The sequence below is a fragment of the Mizuhopecten yessoensis genome, unplaced genomic scaffold, assembly GCF_002113885.1.
Source record: "Mizuhopecten yessoensis strain PY_sf001 unplaced genomic scaffold, ASM211388v2 scaffold8449, whole genome shotgun sequence".
Classification (NCBI taxonomy): Eukaryota; Metazoa; Mollusca; class Bivalvia; order Pectinida; family Pectinidae; genus Mizuhopecten; species Mizuhopecten yessoensis.
Window position 1 is genome coordinate 523,818 of NW_018407553.1, and position 27,992 is coordinate 551,809.

Below are 27,992 nucleotides of genomic sequence, written 5' to 3' on the forward strand. Positions count from 1 at the left end.
TACTCCGTTCGAAGGTAAAAATCGTCTCACAAATGAAAGTTGCAACGAATACATTTTCAACCACAGTGACAATATATTTTTTTTCCGCAGAAGTACCGGTCATGTTCTGTTTAACAAAGTATTTTTTTTCTAAAATGGTAAGGTGTGCTGTGCATAAAGAGAAAATAAATAATCCTATATTGAAAAGTCAACTAAACATTCCATGAATACATAAAACGTTGAAATGGACGTAAATAAGATGAATTTGATTCAAATGTTTCTGTATAATCCCACAGGGTCCGATCTTTATGGATCTTATTATATGCAATAATATCTCAATTGTATACAATTAGCATATTATATACATTCTGTTCAGATTTCACACCCACATGTCATCAATTTGTGAGGAAAACTCTTTGTAAATTATCCTTGTGTCTTCTATACGTCCTGTAAACTGTTGGCTTTCCTAGAAAAAGTGTTGTGTCTTTCCCTATCATCGGGACTTTTTCCACGAAAGAAAATTAAATTTGTAGAATGTCTCTGAACCTGACACACCGATCATTATGTATGTACAGCATTCATTCATGTGAAATTCAGCTATAGACAAAACGACAGTAAATTTCACAGTCACGTGACAATCACAACATTTACATATAAACCAGGATCATTTCTGCGTTTGTAAAAACACAAAGTATAACCATGAGAGATCAAGCGTTTATTTGAGTGTCTTTTCTCTCTCTCGTAATCAAAGTTCAATACATACCATTCACATACAATTTGGTCCAAATAAACCACCATTTGAAATATTAGTCCCTGATTTGAGAATCGAACCTCCCAAGTTTGAATTAAAGTTCCAAAATGTTTCCCGCATCGAAGAAAGAGGAACACATCCTGTGCTATTGGCTTAGTGGGCTAGACATTTCCGACGGTGTCTCAGGGAATTCAGAATCGGAGTACTGATCAATGTGATCCATATGGTCAGGTAGCTGGTCGTGGTGAATCCACTCGTTTCCATAGCCTTCGTGATACGTATGATTATCCTCCATGTCAAAGGAATTCATCTGAAATAGGAGAAACTTAATGTTAATTTATTTTGTTTTAAATTGGAATTAACTGAATCCAACTTACTGCAGAAATATGTATTTTTGTAGAAACCGATTAAAAATATGCAAAAAAAAAGTGTTTTGAGGATAAAAATACACTGTACAAAGAACACAGATATCATAATACATGTAATGAATGTAACAGTATTGACTATGTATATGTTTGGTGTTAAATGGGAACCGAATCCTAAGTCAATATCGTCCTTGAATCTGTTTCAAAATTATCAAGATCATATTTTGTTCTCTATTTTTTAAGAAGCACCCGTTGCCGTCAACACATTTTTTTTTATAAGACCTTATCACTTTTAAAACTTTTCAACACTTAAATAGTTAGGACAATCTATATCACTGTCTTGCGCATTTATCATATAGTTGTTATATTTGTAATGTTGTTCCCTTAAGATCAAAATGCACGTGTGTCTTTATTCCCTATTACACACGTTGTAAGGATCTTAGTTAAAACAAAACAAAATAATTTAAAGTTCAGATGGAATCAACGTGGTAGTTCATATACTGCTTTCGTTGATCGAACATTTTCCTCTAGGTTTTCTTTTGATTTGTTAATAATTTACCAAACACTTGATATAGAAAACGTTTCTATAATTATTAGTTTATCTTAAAATTCATTTATATAATATTAACTATGGCAATATAACATACGTGTTTTGATATTATCAAGGAATATTGCATAACGCAAGCTGGCGTTGTATCAAGGAATATTGCATAACGCAAGCTGGCGTTGTATTGCAGTTGTTGTCGTTCATTTTATTTTGAAATGCCGTTTGCTCCGCTTAATAAATTATTCGACTATTTATATAAACAACTATAACCGAGACGAACCGTAGCATTACATATTGATACGGCTGGATGGTGTGCATAACGTATACGTAACTCTTAAATATTAAACGAAATTAAATATACATATATAATTATTGCACCTTACTGCAATAAAAATATGAGCTTGACGATATCTTTGTAAACATATATGAGCTTGACTATATCTTTGTAAACATATATGAATGTTGATGAGGTCTGGTAACATGGAGTTGATTGAGGAGTGAAACTTTCTTCGAGGAGAAATAAACAGTTCTGACATTGATATGTTTACACTATTAAATCTTTGTTTACAATTTATGATATAGGGAGATACAGCACCAGACAAAATATCTAACAGTTCAAACCTTATGATATTTCATCGTGATCAAAGTATTAAATTTGTATATACCACGCGCTGAATTTGATAAAACGAATGCTTGAATATTGTAACGATGGTGCAGTCATACAAGTGTTAATTTTGTTCTATAAGTGTTTTACGTAGAAACAAGAAATGGAAGAAATTGTTTGCCAGATGATGTCTGTTTAGTGGTTTAGGGTGACGTCACAGTTCGGGTGGATTGATTAGGTTCACTCAGATGTTGTAACAGTTACGTATTGAAGATTTTTGTTGACTGGTTTGAACAATTTTGAATTGACTCTTTGAGATAGTCATGTTTATGCCGACTTATACTCTTTTCTCTCCTTTGGAAATCATTGCAACATTGAAGCAAATCGAAAGGGAAACATACAGATCCTCCCTCCCATCGTGTTGTAAAAATAAGTAAAGTTAAAAGTAAGATTCTTGTATATTTTAAGCAGTGTTGCTTGATTGCTCTTACGAATGAGATTAATTGAAGACAAAATATCAAAGAAAACCGGCGACATTCTTTGCTGAGCTTGCGAATGAAGTCATAACGAATACAATATCAACTGTGTCAATACCACATTGCACCTTCGGCTCACTATTGCTATAACATGGTAGAAGATTAGTATATGATTTGTCCGTATTGAATATTATAAGTAAAATCAATATAAAGGTGTCATATCGAAAGTATGCCAATATTGACGGCCTGAATAAACAGGAATCTGTGACAGTTTTGTTTCTGATTTTGTAACCCTAGGTTGTATTGGTTCTTGTGTATAACGGTCAGGGGTCCTATTTATACAGCGGTATCAATATTGTACCTACTCAAAGATTATTTACCAAGCATCAGGGAAATATGTATCGGTGAATATGCCAAATTCAGGCCAAAAGTAGTCTGACACAATAATAAATTGTTAATCAATGTGTTTTTAAACCACAGATTAACGTTTATACTAGTAACAATTCACCATGTGTTTAAACCACAGATTAACGTTTATACTAGTTACAATTCACCATGTGTTTAAACCACAGATTAACGTTTATATTAGTTACAATTTACCATGTGTTTAAACCACAGATTAACGTTTATACTAGTAACAATTCACCATGTGTTAAACCACAGACTTTTATACTAGTAACAATTCACTAACAAAGAAGAAGTCCATATTTTAAGAATGGTTGGTGATATACATGATGCTTATATTTTACAATTGTGGTTCTCACCAGAAGTCTTTCAATAATTTGTACTGTTTTTAAATTCTTTGAAAGAGCGTCAAAAATAATTTGCTTGAATCTTGACCACACCATTTAAGTATGATACAGCCTAGGCGGTCAAACAATTGGCATTCATTCAATTTAAGCGCGAAAACAATCTGGTACGAATCAGAAATGCAATGAGTTTTGAAAGTATTTTAAGCTTATGGAAGTTGGGAAAGAACAACGAAAATATATTTTCAAATAAAAGTCTTTTTGGAGAAATAGAAGTGCCTTGATATGTAGATGTTCTATGTTTTATAATGAGGTGAGATGACCACGTGAATTTCTCGTGGAAATGTATCTTGCCATATCATAGCTTTATCTGACCTAGCCTCGATGCGCGTACTGGATTATATCGATAGATAACTGCAGAATGCCGCTAAAGGAGATTATGTATTATTCATAAAATGCATTAACAACATCTGATAAATACTGGACACTTTTGAATATATGGCGGTTGATGAAATAGAGCTTGCGTGTTTTTCACTTTTTTTCCTTTTTTTTTCTAACCAAAATTAGGGATACATTATTAAGTAAACTACTCCTTGTGTAAATGTTCGCGTAAGTAAATTAGGGTATGTGTATTAGGGTATGTAAATATGCATTGGTATTCATCGTTGTGTATTAACAATTTACATTGTTGTATTGAGGTTGTTCTGAGTTAGCACACAAATTGCCACATTCAACATTTATCCAACATATTCTTCAAGTTAAATACTGAAAATATACATCCACGGAGAGTGACACTTCGTCATTACAGACAACCAGCTAGAGGATAGTGTTAGTGACGATGTTATTTTACAGAACATATTTTCCATATCATGAAACATTTATCCTTCACAAATTTACATTCGCGATTTTATTTTCTTGAAATCGTTGTTTACTAATTTCACTGTAATATGTTCGTTTAATTTTCATAATGTAAGATACACCGGTCAAATTTGACAAATGTAGTCATTGCGAAATCTGTCACAAGAAATACAAATAGTGCATTGTAACTCATCTATACTTCGCAAAATCTTTTTTTCTTCGATTTTTTCAATAATCAGAAAGAAGAAAGAGGTTTTCGTGAATTGAAATATCAATGGAAAACATTAAGACTATGCAGTATGTTGAAATACTAGAAGTGCATTGTAACTCATCTATACTTCGCAAATTATTATTTTAATTGAAATATCAATGGAAAACATTTAGACACAAAGTGAATATTATTGAAAATTTCCAGAATTCAAATCATCGAGAATACGTTGTTGAAATAGCGAAAATAGATATTTGCGAAAATTAAATGACTTACAATATTCAACAATATCAATGAAATCAAAACTCATGCTGAAACTAAAATTCAAAAATCATATGATCTAATACTGAACATATTACTCACTACTAGGCAGAAATAAAACAATCATGCAAAGCTTTTTAATTTCAACTCTTACAAACTTGCTATGCAGTTCCGTTATATATCAACAGCTTTCCTTTTCACTTATCATTTTTTTTTCTCATAGATGTTATATTTTTGTTGAGTTTTTCCCAAATCATTCATGAATATTATAGTGCAACTGTATTGTACTTGGTTTATTTGGTCAAAATGCAACAAAAATGGCTATACACATTCAAAGAAATTTAAAAATCATATAACAGAGGCGGTAACAACAAACTATAGCTACATAAGCAGAGTGAGGATCACGCATGTGGGGAAGGCGCTTTTACTGTCATGGCTTATGACTGGTTAAATTAGTATTTATATCCGTAATTCCGCAGATGACTGCCAAGAATTATTTTCTTATTGTCAAAATTTTCGATTAAAGGCATTTTCTGATTTTCCCCCCGTTTTTTCTTGATTTTGTTCTTCATCTTTGCCAATTTCGTGATTTATAAATAAAAAAAAATACTGAGTAAGAATCTGAAACATTTGGTTTTATATTTTACACAAACAGCTGATATATGTGTGTATATATATACATGCGTTGTTTCCATTGGTCTAATAATGATAACAGAAACTGCATAGCATGAGGGCAGGAGTAAAATTAAATAGCGTTTACCGTAAGTACTCTGCCGAGAGTGATGTAATTCCGGTCAGCACTGATCATAGCACACGACATGATCATCGTCATCGTCATCGTGTGTGACGTCACAAACAAACGTGCTCACCAGTTGTTGGAATGGCGGATGTTCAAGTTCGCTTTGCATGGCAAAATCACTGAGAGCCTTCCATGGTGGTTGGTAACTTTGCACTTCGACCGCATTAGCTTGCATGGGACTCTCGTGTCGAACGGGACTTGAAGCGACCATCGGAACTCCTTGGAGTGGGCCGTGCAACCGTCCGCCATTCTGAAATTAAAAAAATAATCAAGTGTTGAAATATTTTGTTTTATATAAGCATTTGTATTGAATAATCATGGTTATAATTTGCTGAAAAAAAATCAATATCTGTTAAAATATCGAAACACAAACTTAACACTAATAAATAACCCAGTTTGGGAATGTGTTTAGCCTTTTATCAAGACACTTTTGTTGTTTATAGCCGAGCGTTGTATAAAACGATTTCTTAGCAACTCTTCCGCAGCATCAGATAGTGAATACTGTTTATTTTTAACTGCCAAGTATCTCCTGTACACATGTACACATGTATTCAGTGCATTTCGAAAAATTGTAAAACAAATGACTACTTCTTTATCAAAGATTTTGATATTTTTAAAAGGCAGATTTTTATCCAAATTCTAATGTTGTTTCCTTTCAATTTATCTACCAAGGAAGGATTACATAACGGGGGAAAACGACTATGCACCACTATATACGATAGTTATATTGGCGGACTTGGATCAATTAATAGCAACGTTTGGAGTCTTTTTCATCGAGATACAATGAAGCGTACATACGTTACGTTCAGTTGACTTGCCTGTTTGCTGTCTGGCATGATATCGACAGAAAGATGACAGTGTTCTACCCGGAATCAATATCATAATGAGAAAAATCTCTTTCCCTTTTATTCTAAAATAGCTCGTTTGAAACTTTCCGTCGATAATAAAACACCAAACACATTGGCCATCAGGTCAGAAATCGTTAGATACGGGCTTTAGAATGGCTGGCGTTGTATAAATAATATAATTCTATCATCCCTCACATAATTCCATATTAGAATTTTACAACGTAAATTTCCGAATGTGTAAACGGTTGAACAAATACAAAGTAAAGAATGGGTATCACATTGAATAATTCCGCCTGTACTCTACGTGTTGTATTGAATTTAATGAAAAGGATAAAACTCCGATCGAATCATAGCATAACAGTTTTCATAGCAGCCTGTGCCCTCCCCTCATCACGATCTCTGAGGAAATCTATCACCATAATCATTTAATGTCAACCAAATACATGTTTGGTGGGAAATAGAAGAGTTTAAAATTTTAAAATTTTAAAATTATATAAAAGCAATTTAAACAATACTATTTCGATTTCATATCAATAACTCGGTACCCGTTCTTTGTTCAACCGAATTTATTAGCAATCGATTAGTGTTAACTCTTTGTAATGAGAATGAATACAATTTTGTTGGTATCTAATTATCCGTTAAAAGTGCTCGCCCTAGATTAAAACCGTATTAATATTTTATTTATATATTTATTTTACTGTATCGTTATGTAATTACTCATCGCGGATCACTTGTCCCAATGTTTTGATTAGCATTAAATATGACACCCAAAAAAATGTCCATATCATTTTTCTTTTGGTTGGATGGATTGTTTGTTTCGGTAAAATGGATAATGAAATTATTATTATTGCACTATCGGGACTCTAGAAGGCATGTAATACTATATGAAAATGATCGAACGCTCATAATGTGTAGCACGATCATTACAATAGATTAAATCAATCGAATAAAAACAGAATAAATATCGTATGTCTGGAGGTTTTAATCATTATTTTGGGCTGGAAAACTGTCCAATTAATCAGCATATTATATTTTATAGAATATCATAAATATTACCGATCAGTGTTTATTGCTTAAAAACCAACGAAAGTATTAAGAGTTCATTAAATATTTATTTTCTGGAGATGTAAATTCTGTTTATAGTCTGGCAGTAGAACGGTGTGTGGAGTTTTTCGAGATGCTGTACACAGTCAGAACAGATGCCCTCTGATTATCAACACAAGCATGCTTTTAATTAGCTTTACAATCAACAGACCTTCTGCTAAGCGCTATGTTTGCACAATATAATGTAATCCTATATCACGCAAACCCCGAAGTCCTGGTTCTGTTCAGGACTTTTTCTCCTATAGTTTACTCCCAGTAAGCCCACTACATCACGTGAGGTGGTGCTGACTGGTGGCGCAGGGATAGGTTTTGGCGAGAAACTCTTCTCACTCTCACAGTGTCGGGGTTCAAATCAGGATAGACGACCAGCACGTTTAATGTGTAGGGTGTGAGATTTATTGTAATAAATATATACTTAACATTTCATTCTCGATTTCATTTATTCATGTATGTCACTTTACGTCAGGATACCAGTGTGCCGATGATACACAGTACCACGGTGTGAAAAAGTATAACATGCTAGAAACATATTTTCAGCACACAGGCGAAAAAACATGTAAATGCTATTTCTGTGCTATGTAAGGCATGTGGCCACAATCGGAAGTGCAAAATGCATTCTTTTGGAATAACGTTAGCTAGATTTGTAATACCCACATATCACTCATACTGCTATTTTTGTATTTTCATATTTAATCTTTACAAAGACCTACAAAACACGTAGAGGCTAAAAACGCTACAGGTCACAAAAGCAACGGGAAAACATATTCCATCACTCCATCACGGAGGCTGTTTACCCCCTAACTAGGGGGTACAAACAATGCGATTTGATCATAATAATCGCGTGGAAAAGGTATAATCTAATTGCGGAATTTCTTAATTTCCGGAGGGACCGGAATAAGTAGAAATTCATATTATAAAAAGCTGTTTGAATTGGAGGAAATTAAATGACTGCATGCGCTAATCATCAGAGAAATTTACACGAAATTAGCTCTGTGTGAAAGCGCGACCTCTCTGAGAAGAGCCGAGAGGCTATTATTAAATTCTAATATCACTTGTGTATGCCAGTGCATACGGCTTATACGGAATTTCCAATAACCAGATGATGACCAACTAGGGGTAACAAATAAATAGACAATGATTACAGTGAAAATTGCCTCTCCCCTTCATCGTTGTATAATCATTGCTAAATCACTTTTAGCTGCCAGGCGGACATCGACATTCCTGGAAAGGTTTGCAAGTTCTGTAGGCAACGGATAAGGAAAAAATATGGACGGGCCATCACCACAAAAAAATATATACTATTAGCACACAACATTTTGTCGGTGTGGTAACTATTTAGTCAAAAAATGTCTATGCACTTCATAGAAATATGAAGTTGTATTAATCATTTGAACTCCGGGCCATGATTCTATTTGACATAAAAATACCAAAATTTCAGTGAGTCAAATAATTTATTTTTCTATGTTGATTTACTTATCTACATATTCAGAAGATTAAAATAGCTCTTCTCAAAGGCATATTTTCTTTTCCAAATATCTGTCCTCGTAAAACTATTTTAAGCGTTCTTAATGAAAATTGTATTACTGAAGTAATCATACATAAAATAATCATTCAAATACATGTTTACTGTTTTAATGAATAGCAAGATGTATTTGATAAAACCACCAGCTTGACTTTCAGCTTTGGATCTGTAGTTTTTTATTGTAACTGTTATAATAACATAATTGCCTAATCAATAAGTGTAACAGCTCCATGTAAGACTATGTTTTTTTTGTAAGAGCAGCTGTAACAGTACAAACTGAGTACTGCTACCAACAAGAAAAATTGTGAGTAAATAAGTAGCACTATCGCCTCGATGAGGACTATACATAGCCATTGGCTGTCGATCTAGAGTAAAAACGTACAGTAACGATTGTCAGTGTTATCTGTTTTAGTTAATTCCTACATCTAGAGCAGTGACTCCATCACTCGCTATTTCAAAGATCACATTTATCGGTTATTTTAGTGATTGTTATCATCAGCTAGAGCAGTGACTCCATCACTCGCTATTTCAAAGATCACATTTATCGGTTATTTCAGAGAGTGTTATCATCAGCTATAGCAGTGAACAGTATCATCAGTGATAAAGCTAGTTATAGCAGAGTGTACTATTGGTACCTACTAGTCCATCCCCTATACTTGTACAGCAGTGAGTACCACCATCATAATTATATAGCAATGAGTACAGAACTGGCTCTTTTATAAAGCAGTGCCATAAATGTATAATCACTTTTTATAGTTATATAGCGGTAACAATCACCTTCATAACTATTTAGTGCTTTATTAACTATTTTAGTGATGAATCTCTCCGTTATAGCATTTTCACCTATCAGCTAAAGCAAGCGTCGCCATTATATAGAGTAGTGAGCACAATAGTGGTTAGGTTCGTTATACCACTACTTGTCTGTCTCAGTAACCAAACATGCACTAAAAGACCTTGAAAAAATATCATCAATTGTTATCTCCAGTTCATCTTCGTCGGCTCTCGTAATGTCGAAACCATATACTTCGCAAGGTATTGAAGAGAGGCTGACTGTCGCAGCCTAGCCACCCTGCGGTTTTAAGTCTCCATTCAACAAAAGAGATACTTTCTGACAAAAATAAATCAATGAATTAGTATACCGACTTATGTCAGATCGTTAATATTTGTCCTTTGTAAGTTATTAAAATATTTATCCCTTTTCCGTTATTTTCAGTTGTGTTATCTTTTTGTCTCATCATTACACGGCTTGCCTGTTCATGTAGAGGCTTTGTTGGTACCGTTTGTGGATACCTCAATCAAGTATGGATTTAAACCCCGATATGTAAACGACAACAGAATGGAGATAACAGTGAACGGGTGAAGAAAGACAAAAGACTGTTTCAGAAAATAATGACAATGCAGAGTAAAATGTGGTTATGGAATAAACCACTGAAAACGAAACTCATCTCAGCTTTAAACTAAGAACGTTGAATAGTTACACTGAAACCTACACCGACATTAAATGGGATTGGATTTTTTTGACGGATATGACAGTTTGTCGATTTAACCAGTGTTCAAAATAGAGAAACCCATTTTTTAACCATACAATTGTTATCACAGGAGGGTAATCCTTGATGTCACTTTTCACTGCACTCACTTTGTGGTATCAGCATGTACGACTTTTGATAGTGTTATTTTAGACAGGGCTATGATTTGATAACTGACATGGATTTACAAATATTATAAATTTTTGACCTACTTAAAAATTATGATCCAGACATTACATGTTTAGTGGTAACATCTCGCATTCAGGACGTAGAATAAACTTATTACTAAAATAATGTAGTTAGTTACAAATTCAATAACTCCACCTGGTATTCAGGGTAAACCATTATGATTTTGGTTTCAGGATGACATATTTTGTTATAGAAATAAGGAAAAAAATATTCTCTACAACGATTAAGATTTGACCGACTGGTCTTTGTCCAAGCGTGTCTGTAGAGAATGTGCCGTTCAGGTCCGGTCCTAGTTAGCTTAGTTGTAGGTAATCCAGTTTAGATTTCTACACGATTTGCTACGCCGCGGGAACCTTGTCAGCATAATCATTGTCAAACAAATGCCCTCGAATTTTGCTCCTTTTCTCCTGTGATTTTTCAAATTAAGTTAGCATAATGCTTGAAGGGGAAATAATGGTGAAAATAAGAGGAAAGCGGTAGGGGGTGTCCACAGCGCCTCCGGTTCTCTCAATTATTGCCTGGCTTCCGTGAGGGATGCTGCAGTATTGTCATGGGGGTTATTACAACCACAGCAAAGTAAATTTTCTTTGGTTTACAAATAATGTTCTTGAATTATCTGCAAGAAAAGGTGTTGTTTATAGTTATCAGCGCCCATATTCAGGCGTTAAATACCCCGTGGGATTCAATAAGAGACTTAATTCAATGTATTTCCAATTAGGCACCACGGCATTTACTTCTGCACGCGACTAGCCTCCTTGGTTCTCTCAAATACACATCGTTCAAGAAATGGTACAGACGAAACATGTAAAATTGCCAATGCAGTACAATTTAGAACTTTCAATAGAATATATTCTTCCTTTTGCTATTTTGAAAAAAAATTCATTTAATTCATTATGCATTTAGGTTTGTGTCTGCTGATTATTAATAGTTTGCCTCAAATATGGAGCGTTTTACAGAAAATCTTTCGAGGTCTGCTGCTGCGCCATTGATGCTGAGGCCGTAAAATCATATAATTGTCTATAATTAGGGGGAATTAAAAGATAATTTCTAGTCATGCAAAGTCGCAAATACAACAAGACAAGTGATCGGGAGACAACTTGGTCGTCTCCACGTCAAGTGTGGAGGTCTAATTTACAACTGTACTCCTGCCACCGTCAATACTTAGTCCCGTTCAGGAAATTGAAACTGCAAATAATTTGCTTTCTGATGAATCGGGGGAAAAAAGTTTTTTTTATCGAAAAGCACGCTAATTGAATCAAATCAGGATATTAGAATTTCCACTTGACATTGTAGGTATAATAATAAAATTACAATTAGACAACTTTACTTGGAATTATATTGATTGCGCGCTCTAATATCTTAATCGCTTTCTACTGAATTATTCATGCTCGGAAACAGAGACAAAGTATCACACGCTATCATGTTGTTGCTAAAACACCTTATCTTAAATTTAATTTGACAAAATGTTCATTGTACCAGCTGTGTACCAGTATGTTATTATGTACAACAGAGATGGTGTTTAAATGCTGGTCTTACTTTTATGAGTGCAACATGTGTGCACCGAAACCCGATGGCACATATGTATTCATGTCTTTAATGCAATATCCTATACAGTTTTATTTTATTAACATATCAGAAACAGTATTCTGTAATAATACAGATCACTTTCACTTTATATAATACAATAAAATATTTTAATACTGCACTGATATTTTATCACCTTTATTATAGAGTTGGTAGTAAAATTGTTACATTATTTATGATTTGTTATATTTTATTTGTTTTGTTTCATATATAAACAGTTTAGAATACCCATTAATTCTTTGTCGATCCAATGTAATAAACGTTTTGTCGATACGGATTGCTGTCATGACAATACTTTACAACTGATGTCCTAACACCCGTGATATAACCCAGAAATCAAACATGAGTACAAATCTTAGATTTTCGCTGAAAATTATCAACCCGACAGTTTCGGTATGATTTTAAAATATGCACAGAGGTATATGACCAAGATCGCTCCTGTTACATAGTTTAACATACGGTTAATCGTCTCCATTTTCTCTGCATATTTTTATCTATCTCAGTGTCTTCCTAAACAGTGAAATCCGGCTAGACGATTTTTGTGTGTCTTGGCAGTGGTAGCTAAGCCGTTCTGTCCATGTTGTAAAGAGAACTGCAAATATTAGAATCCCTTAGATAAACACAAATGTGAACTCGATGGGTTGGGTCGATCCTTGGAATATGCCTATGTTTGTCAAGTTCAAACCGTTTTTGTCGAGAGCGATTTGTCCTCAAGAACGTCCACTATTGGTACGAGGGTCGATTTTTTATGAATGAAATTTTATTTTCCAATTCAAACTAAAAAGTATGATTTACATGGTATTTGAGCTCGCATCAAAATTCGGTTTGTTTACGTTCGGGTTATCGTTGATCTTAGATAGTTATATTATTTATCTTCTACAATGCTGCTCTACAGCATTTTTTTTATATTTTCCCCAGATTAGATTTGAATAAATCTCAAACAACATTATGAAGAACAAAGTATGACAACTTGAAAGTATAATCAGAAATATTTGTGTAAGCTCGAACCTATGGCGGCAAGACATTTACCTTCAGAAAAAAATTCAGAGATGTTTTTTATACTTTTTTTTTTCTTATATTTGCACACGTTCCCTTTAACTAATCAAAATATCCCTATGATTAAAATATCTTTTTTGTATGACACTAAATAAATATACGGAAAACTTATATATACATAAAATAATGTACAACATTTTGGTTCATATGAATAACTCAAAAATATCCCTATTGTATAAAATAAATACTATATCGCATACAGAACATTTATATATACACACAACATGATACAGCCCTGATTTAACTTAACGATCAACAGATTGTATTGTAGTTCATATCAGTGCTACACACAGCAATTCAGGTACAAATATATTCCGCAAAGATGTTTATTCTGTAGTATTTTGCGGTAACTTCCATACACGTAAACAAACAGAGCGACAATTAACTTCGACTAAAGAGTCATATAGCAAAGCTTTTACCAATATCTGAATATTTCAATATTCCTGAAATACCACTAGTGAAATTAATTACTCACAATCCATAAACGATCAACATAAACCGTGTTAATTGCATAAAAAATAAAAGAAAATGTGTAATAAATTATTTATATGTATTCATGATTTTTGCTTAAGTTTATTGCGATATCAAATACTTACCACTTAAACAGCTATATATGTATATATGTTTTAAAAGGTTTAAAAAAAGGTTCACTTACTATGAATTTACTCACTTTTTCTTGCTGTTGGTGCTGTAATTGTTTCATCAGTATACTCCTCTTTTTGTCTTTACAGCGTTTGTTTTGAAACCACACCCGGATCACTCGAGGACTCAGGTTTGTCATTTCGGTAAGTTGTTCTTTCATTAAAGCGTCCGGTCTCGGATTTGCATTATAACACGTTCTCAGAGTATGTAGTTGTTTTTCGTTGAGCACTGTCCTTATTCTAGTAGGCTTTTGTTCTGACTTGTGAACATGTGATCTTGTACCATTCGTCTTTGTATTTGACACTTGTTCCGCCCGGCCAGCTGAAATGAAATTGAAAAAAATACAGTCATAAAGTTTTTACTAGCTTAATGATGTTTTTGACTTATTATTTGTATCATAGTTTAATACAATGTAAACAATATAATATCAAGCTAACTCTAATTTTGTTTAACGTTTATTTTTTAAACGAAATAGTTTGCTTTTGCCAAAAAGAATTTATTAACTACATGTGAAATCATTGATAAAGTGTATACAACACATTCAATTTTATTTCAAATACATTTGAGATCCTTCAAATTTTTACATGAAATGAAATTACGAACTTTCACAATTAAAATTATGAACATGTCTTACTCATAATAAATGATAATAGTTGCAGCAATATTTGAATTGTTTTATATCAAATAATGTTCTGAAATTTCAATTAACAAATGATAAATACTGGAGTGGTTAAAAAACAACCAGACGAATATCTACAATTGAGTGGATATCAATGTAGAAAAATATCGAAAATTGACCATGATTAAAGCAAGAAAATACTAATATTGAAATACAAAAAACAAGTTGACTTGCACAGCATTCCATTTGTATAGGAAATTCATTATCGATGAATCAGTGCAAGCGGTGTATATATTGCTATATATATATAAATAATCATGTATATCTACCTACATATTACTATAAAACTCTACAATCACAAACTCAATCATCTCTTTATTATATATATAGCATGAAGGCAAACCAGCTGCTATATTATTTATTACAGAAAAGAAAACAAAGCTCTGATGGACCCGCATTGGTCTACTGACGGCGCCTCGTCAACACAGGTGAATAATTTACAATGCATGTTTGCCGGTCGACAGGTATGCTGGAATTATCGGCAGTTCCACGACAGCTACAATTACTACCGTTTTAGTCCCTACTATCACACAACTCCTGGTGTAATCATTTTCAATTACAGTTGTTACCAATAGCAAGGACATGTGTTGTTTTCTATTTTTAACGGTATTACCATTAAGAGAATTATTAATGAGTGTACACATTTTTTCTCATTGTTTACCTGTCGCATTATGCCTTTGTTAATGTCAATATTAAATATCATAAATAATAAACATATTCATTTACTTGTATCTATCAACTTGTCTCAATGGAGGAAAATAATACCTATATGTCATATTAAAGCGATCAAAATATACATTATCAAATTTCCACCGCAATTGTTATCATGTATTATCTACAACAATAATTCGTTCAACAAAATAAACAATAACAGTTTCCATAGTGTGTATTAGTCAATATTGTGTCAGACATATCGCTGCACTTAACCCTGATTTAAAAATACAACACTATAGTGTTTAATATACAAGTAAATGTTGACGTGCTATTACAAATGTATTAATGAACGAACTAAGAAGGCTATAATAAAACCAATACAAGACATTGAAATAAATGAAAAAAATCGACTTCGAATAAAGTGTAAAACCTCGACACTCTCATAAAAATTCCTGTCCTTCAAAAATAGCATCGTATATGATAAATAGGCCATACCTCAAAGTGAAATGGTATACATAATCTTGTATGTGATTTGTTTACGTATGTCGATTTCACTGATAACATATAATTTGAAAAAGAACCGCAAGGGAGGCGTTTGAAAGTGAACAATTTACCTCTAAGCTGCAAAACAATGGTAATACCATGCGTTTGTCAGGCGCAAAGATGACTTTATCTACAAAGGACCGCGAGCAATAACGGAACTCGAGGCTTATCGGCGTGGAATTTACGTTTCGGTTTGTTCCTTCGGCTATATTATGCATATTGTAAGGATATTTTACCCCGGCTATCTATCGCTAGTTTGAAGGTTATGAATAAATAATTGATAATTGATTCGGCCATATTTAGATGAATTATTTAGCAATGAGATCCTGATACAATATTTACCTCGTTTGGCTGATAACGACCTATTGTATCTAATCTTGCTGTAATGAACACAGAAATTCGGTGTTTGAATGTTCCGATTAGGAAGAATTATAGCTATTATTTTCCTGCTTTTGACGAGGCTTATCAGGCGAGGTACAAAGTCAGGTAGCAAACTGAATGAACTTATCAAGTAATTAGTATCGAAGTTGTCACACTTAGAGAAGAACCGCCTCCCCCGTTGTCGTGTTGCTGTAGGTGACTAACCGAACTATGGTTTAGGAATTAAGAAACTCGACGATTGAAACAAATTATTATTATAATATTTCAATTCTCTACTTTCAAATCAGCTAGACAATTCCACAATGTTTACAATTTGATTATATTTTTGCGTGTTTTCTCAACACGTTAAAATATTTTCATAGCAAAATCTAAAAATACATTCGGCTATGGATATTTCAACAGTGTCACAAATGTCGCTTGCACGCTCATTATGTTGACTATATATATATATTTCTGTCATAATTAGCCTTGGAACTTCTGTACCTTTTGTTCGATTTATGTCTTATGAAGAGAACAGGTATCTCGTTCAAGGTTTTAAACCTAACCAATATTAGCAGTATAAAATATTAATACGACAGTGTCAGGAAGCGTCTGCGGGGAATCCGTGTTCACTAAGCAAGAAACTGTATTAGTAGTTGTTAGTGTATTTTTCGCGTTGTGGGGTCTAATTGATAACCATTTGGTACAGGTATTCACTCCAAGACAATACGTATTTCCACGTTTAATTCATGCACAATTTCAAATACAACACTTATTTAACTGACACAATAAGCGGGGTGTGTTCGTTTTGATTGTGGCTCGATCGCTAGTAAATCTCACTCATTATGGGGCGACTACAAGCACCCTTACAACGACACTGCTCTCACAGACAACATTATGCGAGCAAGTCTTTGACAAAAACGTTTATGTTGACAACTGGTATCAATTATACCGCTATAGGGGCGGTAAAATCTGTCAGTGTACAGGCTGAGGTAGATATTTAGAACTTAATTCGGTAAATTGTTAAATAAATCAATTCCGTTCAGCGTTAATATTAGGGGGCGTTCTACAACAGGTGATTTGTGCGACCCTACAGCTCTATCTAAATGTTACCCAAGTACCGTACAGGCTAGTAAGGGTCTACTCCTAACCTTGTAAAGGGCAGAGCACTTGTACTATAGCTATACCGACGGTGAGAAAACTGACATGTTCATTTCTAAAGGACAAAGTAAAAATGTCATTACCCCCAGGTATGCTTCATTTATAATAGTTCACGCTCACGTAGGCAAATCTGCCACTGTTTTAAAACAGTTTCAGTGTTAAAGGATAACAGGCTTAAAATAGATCAACCGTGTTTTCTTTAAACATACTACACTTTGGTAAATAGTAAATATAAAATAATACGAATGTAGCTTTTATCTATATTGTGTGATATTGTGACATATATTCAAGCCTGTAACCTCTCTATCATTTCTTACTTTAACGTTATTTACTTAAATGAAAAAAATATACATTAAATTAAATGACGATGAAATACAAAACGGGTTTCATTTCTTTTTTACAATAATTAAAAGCATTCTATATCTGTTTCCCATATTGTTATAATTTAACAGGTTCTTAATAAAGCGCCAGTTTTAGGTGGATGTCTCCCTCCATTGAAACGTTACCGGGCTATCCTCTGAAGGAAGAAAAGGTTACGCTGACATTTGGTCCGGTTCATATTTCATATTTACACCGATAAACGATCATTGGGACGACACACTCGGTAATAAAGCTCATAATAAGCCCGTCGTCCATAAGATGACCAATAAATAAACTGTCGTCTATGCGCGAGACACAGATTACATCCCGTTCCAGACGAGACTTGGAAGATGTATATCGGGATCATAATTGTTGTCATTTCCCATGCAGTTGTCAGTTTCTTCCGTGTTCATTTCGGGGTCAAAGGACACCGCTGAATACTCGCCGACATTTCATGAGTGACACAGCCGGATGTAGTAATAAAGCTATGTGTTTCTTTAATTTTCCCTGTGCACGGTACGAAAAGTTTCGCCCGCGTTGTAATAAACTCAATATTTATTTGTATTTTCCTACCAATTTCGACATCGGAAGGTAGTTATGTGGGTTTTATACGTTATTTAGGTACTGTTAGTGTTGTTTGATGTGCAGTTTATATAGAGTTTAATTGTTTATCTACTTTTCTAACACAACAACCGTTCTTGTCGGTAAATTGAACAACTCTTGAAGCGTACAAAGGAGTGGAATATTGTTCTCTCGTTTGACCGCATGCCTCCCTAACCATGCGTGCCATCAACTGTTACTGTGTTGTTGGTATTTTATAATTATGTACAAGTTTTTTTGGTGGTTTCACCTAGCATACGTACTTGTTGTATTTGTTTACAACCGACACCTACTATTTGTACACTCGATTTTTAGAACTGGATTGTCAAGTCATGTGTATCTTTGAGCACATTAAACATGCGAGAAATAAGTTGATATTGATATTGAAGTTCGGGCTAATTACCTAATATTGACATTACGTTCAAATAAAGTCAATGTACAATTGTTTTTATTTGATTCGTAAACATGTTCAAATGTACATAAACCGTAAGGTGTGGGAGTAATACATAAGTGTATATTTCAGAGAAATTGTATGAATGAGTGAATATTGTATGTTTGTTTTTTATGTATTTTTGGGATATGTTAAAAAAATAAAACATATTTAAACCGATCGATTATAAATATATACTGTATGTGTGTACTAGGTTCTTCAATAGAAAACGACGACACAGGAAAATGCATATTCATGATGTCAATTTCTCGACAGAGGTTTGTTGACATTCGTGTGAAGAAGAGAAAAACTCGAGAAGATTTCGAGGTTCGTGGGAGTGAGTTAAGGGGTCAGGTTGTCTGGGGAAAATTGTCTAAATCCCTAGTCCAACAGTGACATGGTGGGGACGTAGGTGAGAGTGTAATTCTCTAATCTAGTATCGTAAATACTCCGGCCCACCACGTACAAACAAGAATATCTACTGATAAGTGAATTATAATCCAAATTAACACGTGTGATAGGGGAGATATCACAGTGGCACTAGATCTAGGAGTTGACCCTGACACGTATCGGATGGTCCCCCCTACAGCGAGGCACGACGGGACCCTCCCGGCCGTGTAAACTAAGTCGCTGGTCCCGACACAGCCTTCTGATATACCAAAAGCACGTTCGTACGCACGTGCGAAAGGGTAGTATTTTAGCGGCCATAGTAAGTCGACTCCGAATACACAAACCATATGAATGGACGGTACACATGAAATGAGATTTGTTTTATATGACTGATAACATATGTAATAAAGTTTGTCATTAAGACTGATTCATAATGATACTGTCATCTTAGCGACCACGAACAGATACACGTGTAAATGTAGGTGGTCTAAAAACGGTATAGCCGAACAATCATCATGTACATTTTCTTGTGTAACGGTATGATATAGCTTTGTGCTGCCTTGATGAGAAATTGGACGGAAAATACAATTCAGGTTTTATTTTTTTTGTCCTAGATATGAAAAAAATGGTCATATCAACTACTGTTTAAGAATAGATCTAACTTAGGATTTATAGGAAATCACATTTCCATGAGCCAAAATATAGACTTAGTGTTGTTTAATTGTTAATTTCTTTCTCACGTAACAGACATTGTGAAAGATCGCCTGTACTTGTTTACGAATCTAAGCTATAAATGACTAAATTAACGAGGGTTGTAATGTTTTACAGCCAAAGCATGACAGCAAAATATATTAGCATTATAATTCTAACGGAATAACAAAACGGGTCAGGATAAATACAGGAAACCAATTTGTAGAATAAATAAAACAGGTCATGGTAAAGCGAGGAATATATTCTCGAGAAACAAAATCGGAGAGTTGAGGGATCACAGCAAATTTGGAATGTATATCAGATTAGTTAATTGTCTAAACAAAACAACCTAATATGCATTAAGCTATGTAAACAAAAAGGGTCATACTAAAAACAGGAATACCTACCGACGAGAGAGAGTCCCTTTTCATTGTTGTTGTTGTCGTCGTTATTTTTATTTGCACGTTTCGTCACAATATTATTATTGTTGTTAATCCGAGGACTTCCGTCTTCACTTCCGTTTTCCTTCGAAGATGCCCTCTCCACAACTTCGTGATCCGCCTTACAAAATAGTCCGTCGTCCCTGAGGGCGAATTCGTCCCCCGGGATTAGTTGCCTACTGCAGGCCACACAACGGAAACAATCTATATGGTACACGTTGTTCTTGGCCCTCATTACAAAGTCACTCTTCCCGAAGGTTTGATTACATTTGTTACACTTCGCCCCGAATATTCTGAAAAAAATAAAATATCAAAATTAAGTAACAATATCTCATTTATGAAGAGATTATTTCTAAGAAAAGAAGGAATTATTAAGTATTTACGTTATTATGCTATAAGAGAAGAAATGTTAAAATTGAATGTATCAGTATTACAGAAGTATTAATCACAAAAGTGTGAAATCAATATCAAATTATTATTGTTGATACTTTGGAAAAGTTATCACGTATGTATTGATTTGTGATATTCCCCCTAAAATTATACAGATAACATAGGATAACTTTGATACATCATTGGTTATATTTATTTATAATAATACATTATAATGTAAATGCATCTAGTTGTGTTTGATATTGTGTTATTCTTTCCGCTAAAATCTATGATTCAATTTTTTTTAACACAGACAGTAAGAAACAGTAATGATAACATTAGTAACGATATATAATCACATATCTGTAAAATCTAGTTTTAAATATGAATTATTGGTTATTATATAAGAGGAGCCTACTACAGTACATAAGTGTTTGTGATAAACTTTCTTTGTTATGAAATAAATGCTTAAGACTTTCTTATGATGTAGATATATTAACAAAAGTCAAATATAAGTATACTACAAAGTACAAGAGTCAAGTATATATTAAAATATGAAGCCGGAATAAATACAATACAAGAAATCAGTATACGATATGTGTTTGCACGAACTATCAGAAGGTTTGAAGGTATATTATATAAGAATAAATGAACCAGGTATTTTATTTATATAAAGTATCGTGTGTTTCGTTGATTAGAGTTTAGTAGGTAAAGGTAGGTTTTAAATCCTGAAACTTCATTTCCAATGTTTGGCATCATATACAATGCGGATAGCATATATACAAAAATAAATATGAATATAAAAAGTAATAATGTTGTGTGTAATCACTGGATATGAGTGTACAGTACATTAGCGCTGATATAACGGTATGAGTTTAGATAGGTCTGTCGGGTCTATTATTTGAAGACTCAGCATACCACCTCAGCTCTGTTTCAACAACTCTTTAACGTTAAACAACATGTGTTTGGTAGGTTGAATCTAGAAGTTGATGATAATTCCACGTTTTAACATTTATTTTGCCTGTGACCTCTTTTCAAAACTAAACAGAAGTCGAATAAAGATTATTTTCCCCATATGACTGTGGGTCTCCTAGCGTAATTCAAAATTATACACAGCAGGATATTGAGATAAACCTCTCCCTCCCCTTACACCTCCTCCTCCTCCTCCTCCCCCCGATCCCCGTCACAGCGACCACGGGTGTTCGGTTATGTATTTTATACACATTCGTTTATAAAGTTTAACTTAATAAAATCGTTTAATAATGAAGTGAATGTTAGTGACACGAGCCTACTCATTAACTACGCTATTCAATACCTGTACTAGTTATATGATGCGCCAGGTGTACATTACAATAAAGGTTATCGATCAATAAACAGGTGAATTACAGTTATTCTGTGTAATTATGTAGTGCAATTATAACTGTTTTGTCTGTAATTACTGTAAATATAAACAAAAGTAAAGACAGGCTCCGTAAATACGCCTTCACAGCCATGATCAATCAATCTAAACGCATCACCTCGACATTAATATTGTAAAATGACATACACATCGCAACGTATACCATTTACATTCAATTTTTACCTACAAAAATTGTCAACCGAATCGTAAAAAAAATCTTTAATAAACCACGAATTAATCACCTCGTTGTAAATAACGAGTAAATGTCTGTAGCTAGGTAGTTTGATGAGGGTCGCCGGCACGTCAGGTCGACTTTTGTAATTATGCGATCTTACCTCACATAGTCCCGTCTGCAGTACGTTTTCCCATCCCTAACGAAACAGGTGTGACTCTCATCCAGATACTGACTGCATTCGGCACATTTCAAACACGAAGCGTGCCATTCTAAGTCCGGAGCCACTTTTAATATAAACTGATCGTGAATTTGAGATCCGCATCCAACACAAACGGAAACCCGCCGCTTTTCTGCAAAAAATAAGATATATTTTCATCAATTTTTATTATTACTAATAAGTAGTATTTGAATGAATGTATTGCTATATACATCATAGCATGTCAGTGTCTAATAAGTGGTTTTAACACTTAATTTAACAACAATAACAAACCTGCCTGAATCGTCATAATCCTTGTATTCACGATGATAACTTCAGAAAAGTTACCGATATATTTTTTGTAGTTACTTACTTTTTGGTTGTGGCGGAGGCTGTGTGTCAGCCGTCATGTCTTCGGCTTTTGAAGGTGGAATTTTGACAAAATGTTATTAAACACACAAGACACGAGTTATTATTTAACCCTATACTAATAGTAGTGCTCCGTGCTCGTATGCTCTGAACACGATCATGTGTGTACACTCATCTATTCGTACTCCTCTATACATTCCTACTGCAGTAAGCCGTGCTCTGATTGGCTAAGCCGTTCAATTAGACGGGCCACACGTGATTCGGCTGTGTTCATCCTCGAATGGGCGTACACCATCTGGTGAAACCAGGAGTCTAAAATATTGATATTTGAATGAATCTGTGGAGAAACAGTGTGTTGTATAGCACAGCGAAGGACGGACAGCGAAACCCTGGACTAAAACAGAGAGATAACCGTCACGGTTTGACAGAATGAACTCTCCGATACTTAAAACCCTCGTTGTTATACGCTACCTGAGCGCTCATTGCCATAGGCCCAGTTGTTTTTATAGCGTCTACCTGTATACGGTGACTTAATTATCTTACCTGTTTCTTATACCTGACATAGGTAGTCCTAGTTGTCAATTTCTGGAATACGTATATTGATTATTAAAACAAGGCTGAGTTTGAAATTTGATGAATAAATAAATGAGTAAATGTCATGTTACTTATCAATTACAATCACGTTATTTTATGCTGTTTTTGTTTCGTTATATCTTTTGTTTATATACGTCATGTAATGTAAAATTTAAGAAAAAGAATATTTATCAAAATATATAAAACTGATGATATTCATTGTAAAATTTGTACAGTTGTATGTGTAATAAAATTACTGAACAAAAAATATTGAAGTAAATAATGCAATAATACATGATACATCAACACAATTATTTTTATCAGACAAAATAACGACAATTATACTGAAACTACGTATTATGATGAATAAGAACACTTTGAGATATACTTTAATTACTTCATACTGTGATTTCATTTCTTACGTCACAGATCTGACTGGGATGAGGAGTAAACCACACGAAGTAAAACATTCAATCTTTGTATGAAAAACAGAACACACTTCTTATTTTTAGAGATTATCCCAAATGAACGTAATTAAATAAATGTATCGATTGTTTTAGTATGTATATTACGTTAATGAGCGTGTGTGTTTCTATAAATAATATTTTGTGAAATAGCCCTATCAATTCACTATGTTAATTGAATATTATGTAAATGAAATTTAACAAAAGCATTGAAATAAAAGTTAAAACATATTTCATTCATCAATATTTATGCTTCGTGTATACAGATAAATGTTTTTATAAGTAAAAAAAAGTATTTGGTAATTAAGCGACGTTGTATTGATCGATGCAAATCTTACACAAAATCATATCTATTTTTGTAAACAGAAAATAAACCAATCACTTATACTGTATCACATGAAGTGTAAAAATGTGAAACGTAGGATTGTTTAATCTGATTTACATTTGTAAACAAAGTAGGCCGTTTATTGTCAATTTGCACAGTAATTCAGAACCGAGTAATAGTTTAAAATGTCCGTTTTTCTCTTCTTCGTAATATGGAACACGAGTTTTGATATGAAAGTCCGGTGGTGATAACTCCTCAGGTCGTTTGTGTGGCCAGCTATAAACAAGCCGGCGTTTGACTATTGTTTATTTAGCAAAATAAACTTAAGGCCTCCAGACTCTACCTTTGTAGAAACACCTTTGTTTGGCCGAGGGAGATTAAATGTGTTTATTTGTCAGTTGAATCTCAGCTTTACCAGGTACATAAAACTTCCGTTGAAAACAATAGCCCTCCCCCAACCCCCACCCCGTCGTCTCGTCCTTACCGTTATCAAAACTCAGTCAGTTCTGTGTATCTCATTAGTGAACGATTCGTATAGATTAAATAATTATTCAATCTAGCAAAGCTTACAGATTGTTAGACATGTTTATTTTTTGTGTGTGCTGACATTTAATTAGTATAAAGAGGCGGATTTGATATGTGTGTGAGGATGTGTTTTGAAGCGACATCAGGCAAACACCAGTCTCGGGTAATATTTCTTGTCGCAACAAGTCCTGTTTCTCCGCTTCCTTCTCCCTTTCTTTTGTACACAATCTCCTATAAGATTCCATATGCCAACTGTCTTAACATATTTTATCATTCGTTCTATTTTCTTGACCATTAATTTCATATAGAAGTTCTATTTCCCAAACACGTTCGTTCGTTCCTTCATTCATTTCTTCCCTCCTTCCCTCCCTTAATCCACTCACTCACTCTTAACCAATCGCTAACGATCTTAGCTATTTCGCACTCTTTATTTCCTTTGCTTCAATAACGTTACCCATTCTTCTCCCCCTCTTCCGTCTGCTTTAACAAGTTAAGATACTTTTCACCCGTTCTTCTGTAGTTTTTCTATATAGCAGTTATAGCAACGAGTTTCTAAACTAGCATCACGTGCTACGTTAAACGGTATATGTGTACAAGTGTTTGTTAACATTTTCTCCGTTTTGTTTCAGCTGTTTATTTCATGTTTGAAATACATGTCATATTATTGTACCGAGGTGTACAGACATACCCGTAAGCTTACATATCGAACAGAACACGGACCATATGTGGTGACAACTACATATTGTTATTGTGGTATCGCGGCGATCAATTAAAAATCAACACCAAAAATAACAGTAAAGGTGTCTACCCGTGACACCAGCTTATTTCTGTGTAACGAAATCGCAACCAAAACGCAAACATTGACACAGTACTGTGAGAAAAATGAGTTGACGGCCGAACTGGCATTCTGGGTGTTTGTACCCGGGATGACAATATTTACATGATAACTATGTCCGATTTCATGATTCTCCTTCGATAGCTTCGATCCGGACGGTGTCAACACACAGTGTCAGATGGTTCAGCTCTGACATTATCTCCGCCTTTATCTGCCACCGTGTCCGCATCGATTTTTTTTAAGTCTCAGCCTGATTGTGCTGCACCAATCTATGTCACGTGATCGGTTTGGCACGCGTACTGAACGATCGAGTACGTCCCGGGGGATTCATTTCCCCCTCGAAAGTACTCTCGTTTTTACTTTATAAATAAAAAAATAAAAATAACAAACAACTCCCATCCTCGGATCAGAAAGTTCAGACGTTTTTCTATCAGGTCCGTTGACTTTTACACATACTCTCGTATATAACTCCCTCAATATCGACAGATCGTCAAAAAGAACGCAAGAAAGTTTGAAAGAATGATTAGAATGTTACCTGCACAAAAAATGTTAGAACTTCAATAATTCAGTAAGTAGAAGCTTTTCACCAGCGATGCATCTTATAAGCGAACACGTGCTTATTTTGCTTTTATTTTTTTATTTCAACGTTTTAGCAAATTAAATGCAAGATATTCTCGGAAGTATTGGTCAATTTCTGTATCTTGTAGCAAGTACAAGCATGAGGACAGAGCAAGGAAAGCGTAAATAAATTTGAGAAATTATGATAAAAATGATGCAAATTCAAACAAAGAAAGAACTGCATATTTGTCGTTAAAAGTGACATTATCAGATCAAACTACAGTGCAACTTACCGTACATTAACATAACAATATTTGGATTCGAAAGTGTAATGATTTCCCTTGGGAAATTATTCCTGTCGGGGTGTGCGACAATAGATCTTGTTGATGATGCAATATACGAATCGACCTTACCGTATATACAAATTATTAGTGTACTTCTCGGTACGCGTACACGCTGCTTTTTGACATGAGGAAGTTATAAAAATGATTATCAACAACATTCTTTCTGTAATCGTATAGGGAATTTATATTAATGTGTCGTGCACACGTATACCCTACTATCCTTTACATAGATTAGTATATTTGCGTAGTGTATAATATCAAGAAAAAGATCCACTGCGATAAAATTAATGCGATTACGTTTATATATATACATTGTATTAAATGATTTGTTAATTAATTAGTAATGGTTTATGAATATATCTTACGATCTCAATCAAAAATTAATTCAATATGCACTTTTAGCTGAGTATGAAAATATGGAATATAACACTTGTAATAAAAAAACACAAAATAAACAAACAAAATGATGATTTTAAACACTTATCGGTAGTGCAATTATTCCCTAATACGTTCACTATTAGAGGAAGATTAGTTAACTTAAGAACGCTAATTAGTATGACGTCATTTATTTATTCTATTATCACGATTTCCTCACAATTTGGATGGACTATATACAAAGTTATACTAATTTGTTGATTACAATATTTCTTTACAAATTCATATTGGAAACATACACAATACCAGTTAAAATATACATAAAGACATTTCAAAAGAAATACCCAAAGAAGAGCTACACTGGAGATAATTGTAAAATATATGTTTAGATTCATCTGGTCACAGGCGTATCAGCGATTCTTCAACTGATACACATTGAAAGGGAAAAGGTACCGCTATGACCAATATCGCATAGTACGTGAATTATAGCGGCCCTCTTATGATACAGAGGTTGGCCAAATCTCGCATCACTCACAAGGACACACTAAAACAGGATAAGATGCCATCCAAACGGTTTCTAAATTATTATGACAAGTTATGTCTTTCATATTTATGATCAACATCTTTTTGTTGATAATTTTGGATTTCTTATGATAAGTATATTTTAACGATTTTCTGCCCACAGTTCGTTTGATATTAACGATTTCATTATCAATACTATTTCGCGATTTCATATTTGTGATAAGCAATTATGAATCTCGTAATAAATTTCTCGTTTATGATAATCATGATTTTGAATATTTTAGAATATTTATGATTATCATAATTTCACAATTTCATGTTGAATGTTAATCGTTTTATTGAAAATTGATAGTGTTTACCAGTTTATGATTTCATGTTAATGATCAGCATGATTTCAATGATTTCAAGTAGGATTTTTATGATTATTTGAAATGATTATAAAAACAGATCCCTCACCAGCATGGCAATCCACTAAGGTAGTAAATATAGGCGCCTCTGTTTCTGACTCTAAGCCATCCATAGCGAATATTTCCAGTTTTCCACCAGAACAACTTCTCTTTGACCTTTTCCCCGTACCGATAGATCCGG

At 33.9% G+C, this 27,992-nt stretch overlaps 1 protein-coding gene across 4 annotated transcripts; it reads right to left on the reverse strand.

Moving 5' to 3' along the window:
* Positions 1–85: 85 nt before the first annotated feature.
* Positions 86–27,992, reverse strand: LOC110455996 (insulin gene enhancer protein isl-1-like). 4 transcript variants are annotated; one of them, XM_021506503.1, is made up of 6 exons: positions 27,861–27,991; positions 22,479–22,668; positions 20,343–20,668; positions 14,097–14,389; positions 5,668–5,847; positions 86–1,040 (listed from the first exon to the last, which is right to left on the reverse strand). In XM_021506503.1, exons 1-6 carry the CDS (start codon positions 27,922–27,924, stop codon positions 876–878), a joined length of 1,218 nt encoding a protein of 405 aa, XP_021362178.1. In that variant the 5' UTR covers positions 27,925–27,991; the 3' UTR covers positions 86–875. The 4 variants fall into 4 exon arrangements, with proteins under 4 accessions (XP_021362178.1, XP_021362176.1, XP_021362179.1 ...); XM_021506501.1 differs by having other exon boundaries at positions 14,082–14,389; XM_021506504.1 differs by lacking the exon at positions 27,861–27,991 and adding an exon at positions 22,888–23,067 and having other exon boundaries at positions 14,082–14,389.

Bases quoted from the DNA above. Each gene is read 5' to 3' on its own strand.
- LOC110455996 (XM_021506501.1), bottom strand. From the start codon at position 27,924: ATGGATGGCTTAGAGTCAGAAACAGAGGCGCCTATATTTACTACCTTA. The intron at 20,669-22,478 runs GTAAGATCGCAT...TATTTTTTTCAG, and splicing joins TGCAGACGGGACTATGTGAG to AATATTCGGGGCGAAGTGTA. The intron at 14,390-20,342 runs GTAGGTATTCCT...ATTTCATTTCAG, and splicing joins AAAGGGACTCTCTCTCGTCG to CTGGCCGGGCGGAACAAGTG.